This window comes from Dermacentor andersoni, chromosome 1 (genome assembly GCF_023375885.2).
Source record: "Dermacentor andersoni chromosome 1, qqDerAnde1_hic_scaffold, whole genome shotgun sequence".
NCBI lineage: Eukaryota > Metazoa > Arthropoda > Arachnida > Ixodida > Ixodidae > Dermacentor > Dermacentor andersoni.
Window position 1 is genome coordinate 97,982,483 of NC_092814.1, and position 13,264 is coordinate 97,995,746.

The 13,264-nt window shown below is 45.8% G+C and overlaps 1 protein-coding gene across 5 annotated transcripts in view; it reads left to right on the forward strand.

Moving 5' to 3' along the window:
• The window catches only part of LOC126545344 (carbonic anhydrase 1-like), a 122,195-nt gene that overhangs the window by 65,375 nt on the left and 43,556 nt on the right, over nucleotides 1-13,264 (forward strand). For 2 of the 5 annotated variants that reach the window (XM_055061821.1, XM_055061822.1), the window contains one exon: nucleotides 11,285-11,456. The exons of 2 other annotated variants lie outside the window; for them this stretch is intronic. In XM_055061821.1, the coding sequence (XP_054917796.1) occupies nucleotides 11,285-11,456 (172 nt within the window). Of the gene's footprint in view, nucleotides 1-11,284; nucleotides 11,457-13,264 lie in introns of those variants that run through there. One more of the 5 variants, XM_055061824.2, reaches the window with a different exon arrangement.

Sequence of the window (13,264 nt, forward strand, 5' to 3'; positions counted from 1 at the left end):
TGCGCGCGTCTGTATTCTTTTGCGTTGTAAGTTGTTGCAGGGAAGCAGTGTTCCTATAACTCGAACGCTATTTTGGAACCATTAGAGAGAGAGAGAACAAGAGGGTTGTTCGCCCCAACAATCCTCACATGGGTTTCATAAAGGTGCTCAAAGACGGCAACTCCGTCCGCACTCCATATCAATAACCGCGAAATCATTTGTCGCAAGAGACGCAAGGCGACGTACAGTGCATATTCACGCGCATGCGATACACATTTACTTAATTGGAAGCATAGTAATGTTAATGTTAAGCAGTAAAAATGTGAATCCTTATCTGTGAACCTGTAGTCCTTTGCGGCCTTTCTCTGCTATGATATCCCGTACACAAAACGTACGAGTTTATCTGTAGTCGCCGCTCATCCCTCCTATTCCGAGGACGCGTCCAGCAGCAGACGGGATAGTGGCGAAATGCAAGAGTCCCGTTTACTGTACGATCAAAGTGCAGGTTAAACCCCCCCCATTCCTAGGTGACCTAAATTAAGTTATCCGAAGCCATCCACTACGACCTTTCTCGTAGCCTTAGTCGCTTCGGGACGTTAAAAACGTTAAACACTACAAACCAAATTAATACATGCGGGCGTACATTGAAGCACAACGACTGCATTCGTAAGCCTTAGTGAGCCTTGCAAAAGCGCCGACAATGTGCTAACTTCTGGTGGAGCCGAAAAAAGAAATTGCCTGAATAAAGTCGCTTCTATGTCACACGCCTGCTGCAGATGCGAGCCACTTCCGTGGCAAAACAAAACTCCTATGAAACAAAGCGAGCACCCTAAAAAAAAGAAGTCAAATTAAGTGCGCAAAAAATCGCGAACAGCATGGACACATACGCAAGCACAGTTTTAAAGCGGTTGGCGTGAACTAGGTTCAAAAGAAGAGGTAATGAAGAATCGTGGTACTTCACAAAGCCGTGCGGTCTTTTTTTTTTTTTTTTGCAACCTCCCTGAAGTCAGCCCGCCCGACGCTATGCAACCACGATTTTCTTCTTTGTGCGTTGCGATCGCCAGATGGTCAACAAAAAAAGCCTTTTGCACTCGTCTTGTCGGTTGTGGCAACCGAAGGCGCAGCAGCATGGCGTCACAATGAAGTTCTCGTCCATAACACACTTGATTTGGTCGGCTAACGCACTCGATCAATCGATTTGCGCGTACTTTCGTCGCGCTGGGTCGACAATGGCGTTCGGAGCGCGCTGGAAAGAAAAAAAATATGATATACAAATGCACAACGCGTGCTTCCACGTCACACGGATTGGCCAATGGGGGAGCGGAGGAGGCTGGGGCGACAGGAGACGGCGAGGAGGTAGTGCTGGGGAGAGCGGGGTGGTGGGAAGATCTAAGAATGGCGCTACTATTGAAAGATTAAGGCGCTTTTACCCCCAAAGCAGATCGCTCTCAAAACACGGCCGCGCGAACGCACGCAGCCGTCACATGCGCAGTTGCAAGTGGAGTAGAACGCCGCCTTCGCCCCTGCCTCCCTTCCCCCGGTGCCTCGCAATTTTGGGTGCTCCGGGCGCGCGAGGTTGAGCCGCGATCGTCGTCTCCCCTCCCCTTGGGCGTGCGGTGACGGTGTTATCTCTCTTCGACTTTATACGGAACCTCACGGCGATGCCGACGGCAGAAATGCGCTTGGAGTGTCCTTACAGTTGCTATCGCAATAAAACGGGTTGTGAAGTGCTTGTGTAAACACTTCACTATCAAACACTATCAAAGAAAGAAACATGGGTGCCTATCGGCTATTGCCACAAGATCACCTTAGCTCTCAAAATAAGAGCTTTGGAGCCGCCTGCATATAGCATATTGCAACCAAAGTTAAAAATGGGGTTCGAAAGAACTACATCAAAAAATAATAATAATAATAAGATTGAAGTCGCGTACATTGCGGGAAAGGTTCAAGAGGAAATACTGGGGTGGTTCGAGCACGTAATCACAAGAGACTGGAGCTCAGTTGATAAGAATTGTGCAGTGACACTTCGGTGGCAAGAGGAAACGAAGTCGGCCCGGAGAAGGTGGCAAGACAGAATCGAGGAAAATGTGTCGCCAAGAAGCTAAGGAAGGGGTGGCTGATGATAGAGCCAAGTAGAGGAAGCACATCAGAAAACAACGACCGTATGTCAAAATAGAACAATTCTGATAAAACTAACCCGCTGTAGTTCATGCGTTTTAGGGACAAGTGAATTGGAATTTCGCGTTTCGATGTCTCCCGACTATTTCAGGATTTCAGTACGAGTTGCCTCACCCATGTCCAGCCAGTACGCGTAGTTTTCCGACGCAAGGCGCCTGCGAGGAATATTATAGCTCAAATAATGAATTGATTTGTCCAAATCGAGACAAGAAGTTTGTGTGGCTGTCTAAAAGCGAGGCATGCTTATTGTAGGACTAGTTGTTGAGAAGTTATCTGCTCCGTGCATTCGCCCATGAAATCTGCAACAGAATCGTTCTGAACATTTCTCACTTATCTGTCTCTCACCTTTGATACTCTGTTGTCCCTTATATTCGAGCAGAAACGAATCATCGACAATTTTGGATAGTGTGTCGAATCGAATACCAACCGAGTAGCAAAAACTAACGAATCTGTTTTAGCGAGTGGGCGGCCGCATTTCCTTGGGGGCGATAGGCAAAAACACCCATGTACTTCGATTTAGCAGCGCGTTAATGAACCCCACTACAGCGTGCCTCATAACAGGATTTTTTTTTTCGGGGGGGGGGGGGGGGAAGGGAGGGCAACCCAAGGTAACTTCTATATGCAAATGAAGGGGGGATGGACCTTTACTAGTACAGATGTGAATAACGCCCACCATTCGCCACAAAGACGCGCATAAACGCGCGAAAGAGGTGTATCTCAAAGGTACGCCTGTGAGATACACGTTTCTTTTAATTGGCAAACAAGGAACCACGTCAAATGGAATCGCGCAGGAAAGAAGCGCAGGAATAGAAATGCAAAGAACAAGTAAACAAGCGAAATTGTAAAATAAAGGTTACCATTGTAGAACACAACTTAAAAAAAAAAAACTGCAGTTGGCAACCAAGGCACACGGACCGCGCGGGGTTGTGTTACTCCGCCAGCCAATCACATGAGCAAACAACATCGTTGTCATGCGGCCTTTTCAAAAATGGCGTCGTACTTGATACCTCCGGAGCATCTGCTGTTCTTGAAGAGTCTTTTCATCGGCGGAAGCAATAAGGTGTGCAGCAGACATGGACAAAGTGTATGAAGTCTGAGCATATCACTCTTCAAAAGTCTGCGGTACAATTCATTTCACTGCTGAACCCGTTTTACTCTTGAAACTTCACTGCCAACTGAAGTGAAACTTGACAATAAATATTTTCAGTAATGCAAGCATTTTATTTCAGTTCAGTAAAGAATTAGGCTTTCGCCATTCCACTATAATAGGTGAGGGAAAACGTATAAAGTTACGTGCTAATGATTTTATTTTTGTGGTTACCGCCTTACTTTGGTAACAGGAAAAGTTTGAAGTACGAATTATTTGCAGCCTCGCGGAGGAACAGTGGCTGGTGGTTATGAGGGCGTGGGCGGGGCTTCGCTGCAGACTTAAGTTGTATCCGACTATAGTAGCGTTTTTTGAATTAGCTCTGGAAGAATTATAGAAAAATGTGTATTTCTGTAACAGTCACAGTTCTTTTGGATCCCTCGTTTACTGCTCTACCAAGCGCCAATACCTACTCGTATTGTTATTTGGGAAGTTGTGTAACGATGCGTGGCCTCCAGTCCCGTACAACCGCGTAGAGCGCAGGACGCTGCGGTTCTAGACGTGCTCGCCCACCGCGAAATGTTAGAAAAAAACACCCACATAAGCACAGCAGAGAAATGACTAATGGCATATAGGTTACAGTTCAACACTTAATAGGATGAGATAGCGTCGTCGTGCATCAGAGTAGCCATTGTGTGTGAGATTTATGCTCCTGACTACGTCATCTAGTAAAGCCTGCCATTGTTGGTGCATGTTATCTGCCAGCGGCACTGCAGTCGTGCGGATTGTTCTAATTTGCGTCGCTGATGACGTGGAGCCGCTTGCAGCAAAGTGTTTTACCTGCGCTCTAATTATTTGCCAACAGGAAAAAAAAAACGCGCAGACGGACAGAAGTTTAACGGAGTTGCCGAGGTACTCTCTACCCCATTCTCTCCATTGCAACTGATGTATAACAGGGCAGCAAGTTTCTGCAGAGTAAGTTGGCGAGTGAAAAGCGATAAATTACAGTGCCACAGGCGCATTAGTTCGGTTATACGTTGTATAATATTGTATACGTTATAAAGAGTGCTGTACGGATGTCTTTATTATTTTTTTTATCGAACACTTATTTTAAGAATAGCTTACAAAATTTACATCAGTCGCGTCGTGGCGGACATCAATCACTTGGAAGAAAAGCCAAAGCAATGCATTCACTTATTAAACTGATTACATAAGTTAACTTCTTAATTACAAACTTAACGGCACATGTTTATATCAGAAAGCTGAAGGGAATCGTGCTCAAAGTCTAATTCCGTGTTTCGTTATTTCAATGTGGCCATGTTTACTGAAATAACTGGCGTAAAATTATTCGTTCAATTTACCTGATTACGCACGCGGCAACGTGAAGCGCGGCCCGTGGTGCAACCCCCACCCCCCTCCCCACCCCTCCCTGTGACGTAGTGGGGCGCCGTAAAATAAAGCTTCGCCAAACCGCGCGATAATGCGGTCTGTCTCGCCTCTTCTGCTGAAGTGACTATGCTACCATTCGGGAGTTGCGCAAAGCGGTAATCGGAATCAGCTCGTGGAAAGGGGGAAGTACGACCGCTTCATTTGACGGCACTCCTTTTTTTTTTTTTTTTTCGTCACGGAGGGGATGAACGGAGAGCCGAGCTTCGAGGTGCCGCGTGCGTAAGCAGGTAAATTTGAGGAATAATTTGACGCCAGTTATTTCTGTCTACATGGGCCATATTGAAACATATATAGAAATCCGTAAGAGTACTTTTATAACGATTCCCGGCCTTCAACAATCTAATATAAGCATGTGCTGTAAAGTTTGTAATTGAAGAAGTTAGTTGAATCCCGGCCACGGCGGCCGCATTTCGATGGGGGCGAAATGCGAAAACACCCGTGTACTTAGATTTAGGTGCACGTTAAAGAACCCCAGGTGGTCGAAATTTCCGGAGTCCCCCACTACGGCGTGCCTCATAATCAGAAAGTGGTTTTGGCACGTAAAACCCCATAAAGAAGAAAGAAGAAGTTAGTTAATGTAGTTAGTTTAATTGGTCAATGGATTACTATTGTTTTTCTTTCAAATGATGTCCGCCTCGCCGGTCATAATTCATTTGTCATGATGTAATTCGAGTAAATTTTGTAGGCTCTGAAAAAAAAAAAAAGGTGTTCAATACTTTAAACGCCAGATTATTACGTAAGTTATGACATATCCCTTAAAGTAAGAGATATGTCGGTGCAGCCCGCGCCGACGGATATATTAAGGGATCTGTCCGTCGACATGCGTTATGCCCGAGGCTCATTTCGAATAACGTCAGTTCGCTCGCCTCAGGAGAGGCATGACGTGGGTACGCGATATGGTAATACCGGCGCTGAGCGCGTTTTTCGCAAAGCGCGAGTGCTAATAGGGGCGTTTCCTGTGGGAATCTGAATGTACGTACGGAGCCGTCTATTTTTGGGTGAAACAGCACGTTACCACCCTAACACTCATAGCAGCTTAAATTTGAAATAAAGTCCTGCGGATTATTAATTTTGTTTTCATTCATCGATGTCTGTCTAAAGCATCATGCGACCACTTTACTCTCTCTCTCTCTCTCTCTCTGTCTACAGAGGTAGTGTTGAAGGTAAATCATTTTGAATGTCAAGAAGTGTTTAGCCTAGGAGTGAACGGTTCTGTAGTCCCCGTGTCGCTTATATCGACGAGCAACAATGGGGCGGATTGCATTATAACGGAGTAGAGGCGCGAATCAATTGTATGAATCGCAATTATTTAGCAGCAGGTCTGTTGACGCATTACCGCGCTAGAGGGATTTGACGAAATGGACTTGACAAATGAGCCTTCGACGCTCATATGTATCTTTAGCTTGTTGGTGATATAAAGTTGCTTAGCGAAAGTTGTGTCAAAACGCGAACGGAAGTCGTTGCGTGCTGCACACAGCTCTTGCATAGTCTGGAGAAAATCTGGCGTGGTATTACGTCATGGTCTTCCTTCTATTGCTAGCCCGTGCATCTCAAATGTGTGATAAGATTTTTTTTTTTTTTTGCATGGTTTCGGCTAAGTGGGAACAACACAGCGTATCAAACCTGTGTTTTCCCGCATATCTGGTTTTAAGCGAGTTTCTTCCAGATGTGTACGTGTAATTCAATCGTGAGTTCTGATTAGCTATTTTGTATACAAATCTACAATGAACAACAATATCCACCGACAGTGATACAGCTGAATTGCTGCAAATGCTTGCGTCTTAGACCATTTTCATGCAGCCTTCTCATCGGCACGCCTGCCATCAACTGTGCACACGAGCGATGCTGCGAATCCTCGCTGTAAGGTTGAGCCGCTCCGCCACACTGCGTGAATTCTGAGCTGTGCATCGAAGCCAACTTTTCCACAATGTGCCGCAACCACGCCTCGGAGCTCAGCTGGTCGATTTTCTGCAAACAGGACCGAAGATACGCGTTCGCACATGCAGAGGAAGACAGAAAAAGAAACGAGTGCTTTCTTCTCTCATTTCAAAGGTTCTCCCCAGCCCCGTATTTCGAATCGCATAGGACTTCGTTATTCGATTCGTGTTCGATTTGCCATATTCGGATGTTTCGGGGAGAAACACCTATGCGAGTGCCGGGTGTGCAGGCCCTTCAGTCGTGTCGACGGTATTGCTTCTGGGTCGAGGCACCGCCGTTAGTGAGCATATGGAGCGGCACATTCTTTTCGGATGCCTCGTTTTTAGTCTGCCTGGGGATTTGCACTGATTTGTTAGAAGGATTTTGTTTGCTCGGCGCATTTGGCTTTGCTTCACTAAATAATAAATTGGCGTGAGATAATGGGGCGTTATACTTAGCCCATTTCCTGAGCTATATCGACAGACATTCTCAGTGTCGCATTGATATAATAACGAACGAAACTATGTGTCCATCTAGCATGGTTTAGCTCACTTTAATGACTACTGTCGTTTTCGTGAACGCGGTGGAAAGTGATGCTTCACAGTTTCTCGTTGACAGGCAGGTCAGTTGACCGCACACTTCGTTTTTGGATGGCATCACAGGTATTTGGAGGATATAAACTGTTTCACCATATTGCCTTCATTTGATCTTAATCGTTCTCCTCTTTTTTTTTTTTTTTCCCTTAAGGAACGAGTGAAGAAATGTCGGTATTTGCTTCGATTCAAAAACTTCACTTTTCAAGCAGCCATAGACTCCGTAACAGTGCACTTCATAAAGTGTTGAGAGCCCTGCGCGCCGTGCAGAGTATGGTAGTTCGCACCACAAACGACCGACCCTCCGTGTGCTTAGTGGCTATGGTGTTGGGCTGTTAAACACCAGGTCGCGGAATCGAATCCCAGCCACGGCGGACGCATTTCGATGGGGGGCGAAATGCGAAAACACCCGTGTACTTAGATTGAGGTGCACGTTAAAGAACCCCCAGTGGTGGATATTATTCCCGAGTCCCCCACTACGACGTGCCTCATAATCAGGCCGTGGTTTTTGGCACGTGAAACCCCACATATTTTTTTATTTATTTTTTTTGTTTCCACAAGTGACCCCTGTGCTTTTCTTCTCACTGCTGTGATGTCGTTTTCATCTAATCATTTCTGCCAGGGTACACAGGTCAGGTTTGGTTCCCTCCCCCCTCGGCTCGTTTTGTAATGAGGAGGAGACGATATATCGCTTTCTTCTGTCTTGTCACCGCTTTACTGCAGCAAGAAAAAGATTGTTAGAAATACATTTTCGAAGAATTGGCCTGGACTTAACAGAACCTGCCATTCTTTCGTTCGGGACGTCTACTTTGGGATTCAGCCACAGGGATGCTTGCTTCGCGGTCCAAACATTTTACAGAATCCAAACGAATGCGCTGGTATATATATATACATATATATATATATATATATATATATATATATATATATATATATATATATATATATATATATATATATATATTATATATTATATATATTATATATATATATATATTAAATTGATCACCCGCCGTGGTTGCTTAGTGGCTATGGTGTTGGACAGCTGAGCACGAGGTCGCGGGATCGAATCCCAGCCACGGCGGACGCATTTCGATGGGGGGCGAAATGCGAAAACACCCGTATACTTAGATTTAGGTGCACGTTAAAGAACCCCAGGTGGTCGAAATTTCCGGAGCCCTCCACTACGGCGTGCCTCATAATCAGAAAGTGGTTTTGGTACGTAAAACCCCATAATTGATTAATTAAACTAATTATTACTTATTCGATATGACTTTCCTGATTTTATTTTAACAGATAATTCTACGCTATTCAATGCTAATTCCATAGATATTCGGAAATTTATGCTCCATATTAATTTGCAATAATCCACCCATTTCTCGGCCAATCCCCCATCGTGGGCAGGAGCCACACACGTGATAGGCAACAACAACAACAAGGGAAAACGCGCAGCACGCGCAGGTCATCTGCGCCGGGCGCGGCTACTGTTTGTCTTGGGAAACGATTATTCCGCCTTGAGTCCACCGCGCCTTCGTGTCGTGCTTCGACTTCTGCATCACGCGCCTGCAGTTCCGCATCTGTTGCCTTGCATTTTCTTTTCTATGTGTGTGTGTTCAACTGTATTGGCCGCGGCACTTACAGACGCGCGCACGATAAACATTTTGTAAAAGGTTTCCTCCGCGAAAATCGTTACCTGGCCCGCACATTCTGTTCTCGCGATGTTTGCGCTCGAAGCGGTGGCTTCGACCCGCCTTATCGCGTGCCGCGGTTCCGAACATGCGCCGGGATTCGGACATGGGGCTGCGAGGGTGGGGAAGGGTCGGCGAGGAGGGCGGTTCATAAATTCCGTCTCGTCAAGCTTGCGCGCGCAATGCCAAAGGAGCACCGCGAATTGCAAAGGGCCGTCGGTCCCCCCGCTGAGAGGATCGTCGCCGCACGCTACGCGAGTGCTCTGCGATTCCGCCGTCTTCTTTGCTGCGCCCTTAATATAACTGCGTCCATTTCTCCCAGCTTTCTATTTTCTCGTTTTTTCCTTTTGGCCTTTCTAAAGTCTTTCTTTTTTTCGCTATCTCTCTCACTCTCTTTGCTTTCACTGTTTCAATCGGGCGCCTTCTCGGTGAGTGGTTTGCTGCTCTCATCCTTCATGAATGCTCTAGCGTTTGTTTGAGGTGCGCGTTGATGGTTCGAGCGTTTAGAGCGGTGCCAGTAATTATTTCGCTAACAAGTTGCACTCATCTGTTCCTGTGCGGCTTTGCGATTGTGCCAGTATAGTTCTCGTGAAACCATGAGTATGCGACACTGATCAGAGTTAATCGCATGCCAAGCAGTCAACTTGATTGGAGCATTTTTGATTGCTCAGCGAATTGATCGTGAACGTAGTCCTAAACGTGAACTTTTGCTTGGGAATGATTTGCTTGCCAAATCATTCCCACGCAACGTCGCCAAAGGATTCGTTAGGTGCACGCGTGTGCAGGGTGTTTCGCTTAACTTGAGCCAAACTTTTAAAGTATGCGAATACCACGTAGCTGGACAGAAACAAGGTAATGTTGTTTGTCGTCGCTTGGAGATACTCAACTTACTTTTTCATTCCACCTAATTAGATAATTAGCCTTAATTATTTAATTAACTTCTCAAATATTATAATTAGATGACAACTGTCTATGACAAAATTGTAGATCGACATGAAAACTACCGATACAGCTCTCTATTGCTCAGTACGTGCTACATAAGTGTTTTTCCGAGCGTAAAAGAAGCCCGCAAATGCACGCAAAATTGCCGCGCGACTGGCCGCTCGAGGCACTATGCGTGTATACGGGAGCTTCTGTCACGCTCGAAAAGCATTTATGTAAAATATATTGAGCTACAGAAAGCTGTATCGGGAGTTTTCATGTTGCTCTACAATTTTCTCATTCGCACTTTTCATCTAATTATGATAATTGTGATGTTTGTTAATTAATGAAGACAAATTGTGTAGTTAGGCGGAATGCAAAAAATAATCTGGGTATCTCCAAGCGACGGCAAACATTACCCTGGTTAGGTCTAGCCACGAGGCATTTGCATATTTTTTTTAAAGTTTGGCTCAAGTTACGTGAAATACCCTGTATGATCCTTCGGACTGTAACGTCAGCTGAAATGTCTCGGTGTGGCAACAAATCCGCATGCTGATAGGCACCGCAAGTTCGAATAATTAGAAGAATGGAAATACAAACAGAAATTTAACGGGGACACAACGAAGAGAAAAATGACGCATTTAGCGCCGCAGTTTGCGCTGAAGGCAGGAGAGAAGCTTCGCAGCTACCTTGCCGTTGCAAATTCTATGGCAATTAACAAATCAATTTCGGAGAAGCCTTGCAGGCGCAGGGAGTATCCTAAGGGTGAAAATTCGCCTTCTACATAATTATCGCTGCCTAGAATAGAGCCATCACAACTTAATGCAGCAGCCGGACTGCCATGAAAGTAATCGTTTCCCCAGGAGCAAGTTGTATAGTAGAAGAAAAATTTAAATTCCCCCTTTTTACAGGAATGAAACCCAGGACCTGAGCTTGACTAATACTCGATCTGTCCTAGACCTGGAGAATTCTTATACAGCTGCAAAGTTTGCTTGCGATACGCCCTTGTTGATGTACATTATATAGATACCACTTACCCTCGCGAGCTTAATTACGACATAATAGAATTAGAAAAGCACTGCCCGCGTCGATCTTTTACAGTGTGTTTAGCAGTTCTGCGCGTGCTTGTCGCAATTCAGTATATAGTTTGTTGACATGGCAAGAAAAAAAAATTAAGAAGCGAAAAAAAAAAAAAACGTGGTGGTTCCGGATAACTTTCAAACTTAACATGTTATAAAAATCCGTGGCATTTGTCGTTTTTATTCTCTCTCTTCCTTCTCCTTTATCTATGTGCATAACGAACTTTGCATGCAGACTTTGCGCTCGCGTGCTGTAGTGTTGTGCACCAAGCGAGTGCGTCTTCCCGTTAGAAGTCTATAGCGGTTTGTTTTTTAAAAGTTTGGCTCGAGGTCCGCAAAGACCGCGCCTTTGAACCAGTCCTCACCGGCCTTCGTTCCCCGGGCGCCCTGCAGCAGACCACGCAGTCCGTGCCGCGTCCACTCACGATGGGCACGGCCTGCTCGACCGACCAGGCCGTCCTTCTCGTTGGCTCAGCGGCGTTCCCGGAGAACTACACCGCCTACGGCGACCATGCGGCCCGCGGTCCGCCACTGGAGGAGCGGGTCGACTCGGCCGTGTCGCTAGGTTCGCTTGCTTCTCTCACGAGAAGTGTTTGGTGCCTCGAGTGAAGCCTCAGCGCGTGCGCGCGTTCCTTTGTGCGCGCATTGGCGGGGCTACGCGGAAATGAAATAGCGTGAAAAATGAGGGAAATATTGTATGCCAATGGAAACATAGCACCCTGTACGCTACACTGTCGGTGTGTTGTTGCTGCTTAAAGTTCGCTGTTCGCTTCGAACAAGTTCTGCTTCGCGGTGCCCTTTGAGTACTTCCCCGAACAGGACGTCGGTACCAGGCGGCGCCCATTAAACTGTATCGCCTGCTTGTAAACAGAGAAGCAGGTTCCATGCATAGGCGTTAACGTCGGGAAAATTCAAACGGACTGCTGTTAAGAGTCCTGGGAACATATGCTAAGTGTTGCGTCAGTATACGAACGCCATGTGTACATGACTCTTCCAACTAAACCGCTTGCTCATTCGCGCTCGAATTCGGCACAGAGGTAGAATTTTGCAGTGTGTTCAGTTTAATACCACGTTTGGCGAGCACTACTTACCCCCCTGTTTCGTCCACAATAAATTCAAAGTGGATATCGTTTGCGGCGGCTCCATGTTGTAAAAAGAAATATTGATTCCGCTGCAAGAGAACGGTAGCGCGATTTGCCACGACTCCCGCGAAAACATTGTGTTCATTGTAACCGAGTGTCAAACCGAAACTTTTTCGTTCACGTTTTCGGTCCAGTTACTTGAGTGTAGCGCGCCTAGTACAAGGACGCAGAGAAGGAACAGGAGGCGCACGCACCGCTGTTCAACGTTTATATAAACGTTGACGCTGTTATGTGTGTCTTGTTTATTTTTGTCCTTCTACTGGTTGCGCTACCCTAAAGAAACCGCCAAGGTGACGTGCCAACAAGCCCAAATTTCAACACTTTCGTTCCGGTTCGGTTATAACGTTTCAAACCTGTTTTAACCAGGTTATGTTCGTTTACATAACTACGAATAATTACTGGAAAACAGCTAAACTTATTTTGTACAAAAACTCGACGGCAGTCCTAGCTGCATGGAAAGACAGAAAAAATGGCATGGGTGCTCTTCTTCAAGCTGTAAGTATAGCTTAAAAAAAAAAATAAACGAATCGTAGAAGCACACGTCAAAGGGGTTACGTCATTTCTATCGCACCTATCGCCCAGCTGGAAAGCGCTTCTTCATTTCATGGATTCTATATAGGCCTCCCACCACTGGATGACTATTTGACGGTTATCAATTCCAAACGCTCACGTACGTGTATTATTTACATACCTGCCTTACGACACGGCACGTTGAAAATAGCACTAACGACGCCGCGACTTAAAATATGACTGCAATATAAAAGAGGTATATAGGAGCGTTGAACAGCGCAGGCATTGCATAGATGAAAAGCTCCAGGGAAGTTGACCAACCTGAACTTTAAACGATATTTTTTTGTCGTCGTTGTTTCGTTTCCAAGCGAAACAAAAATTGTAACTTTTCGGTTCAGCTCCGGTTTGCGGAAAAATAATACTTGGATGTATACCATTGCCGCGACAGAAGGCTCCATCGTTCCGTTGCAGCGGCATCGATATGTTTTCAGTCACGTCGCCCGAGATACGCACGTTAGGCAATTGTGGACGAAACAGGTAAGTAATGCTCCGAAACGGGGTATTAAACTGAATCCACAGCAGAATAAGGCTACCTCTGTGTGAAACTTGAGTGCTAGCGGTTTACTTGGAAGTATCATGGGGCGGTATGTGCCACAATGCAGCGATTCCTTCAACCGCCGCTCACGACTCACAGATCATGGTGATAACGTTGGCGTAGTGC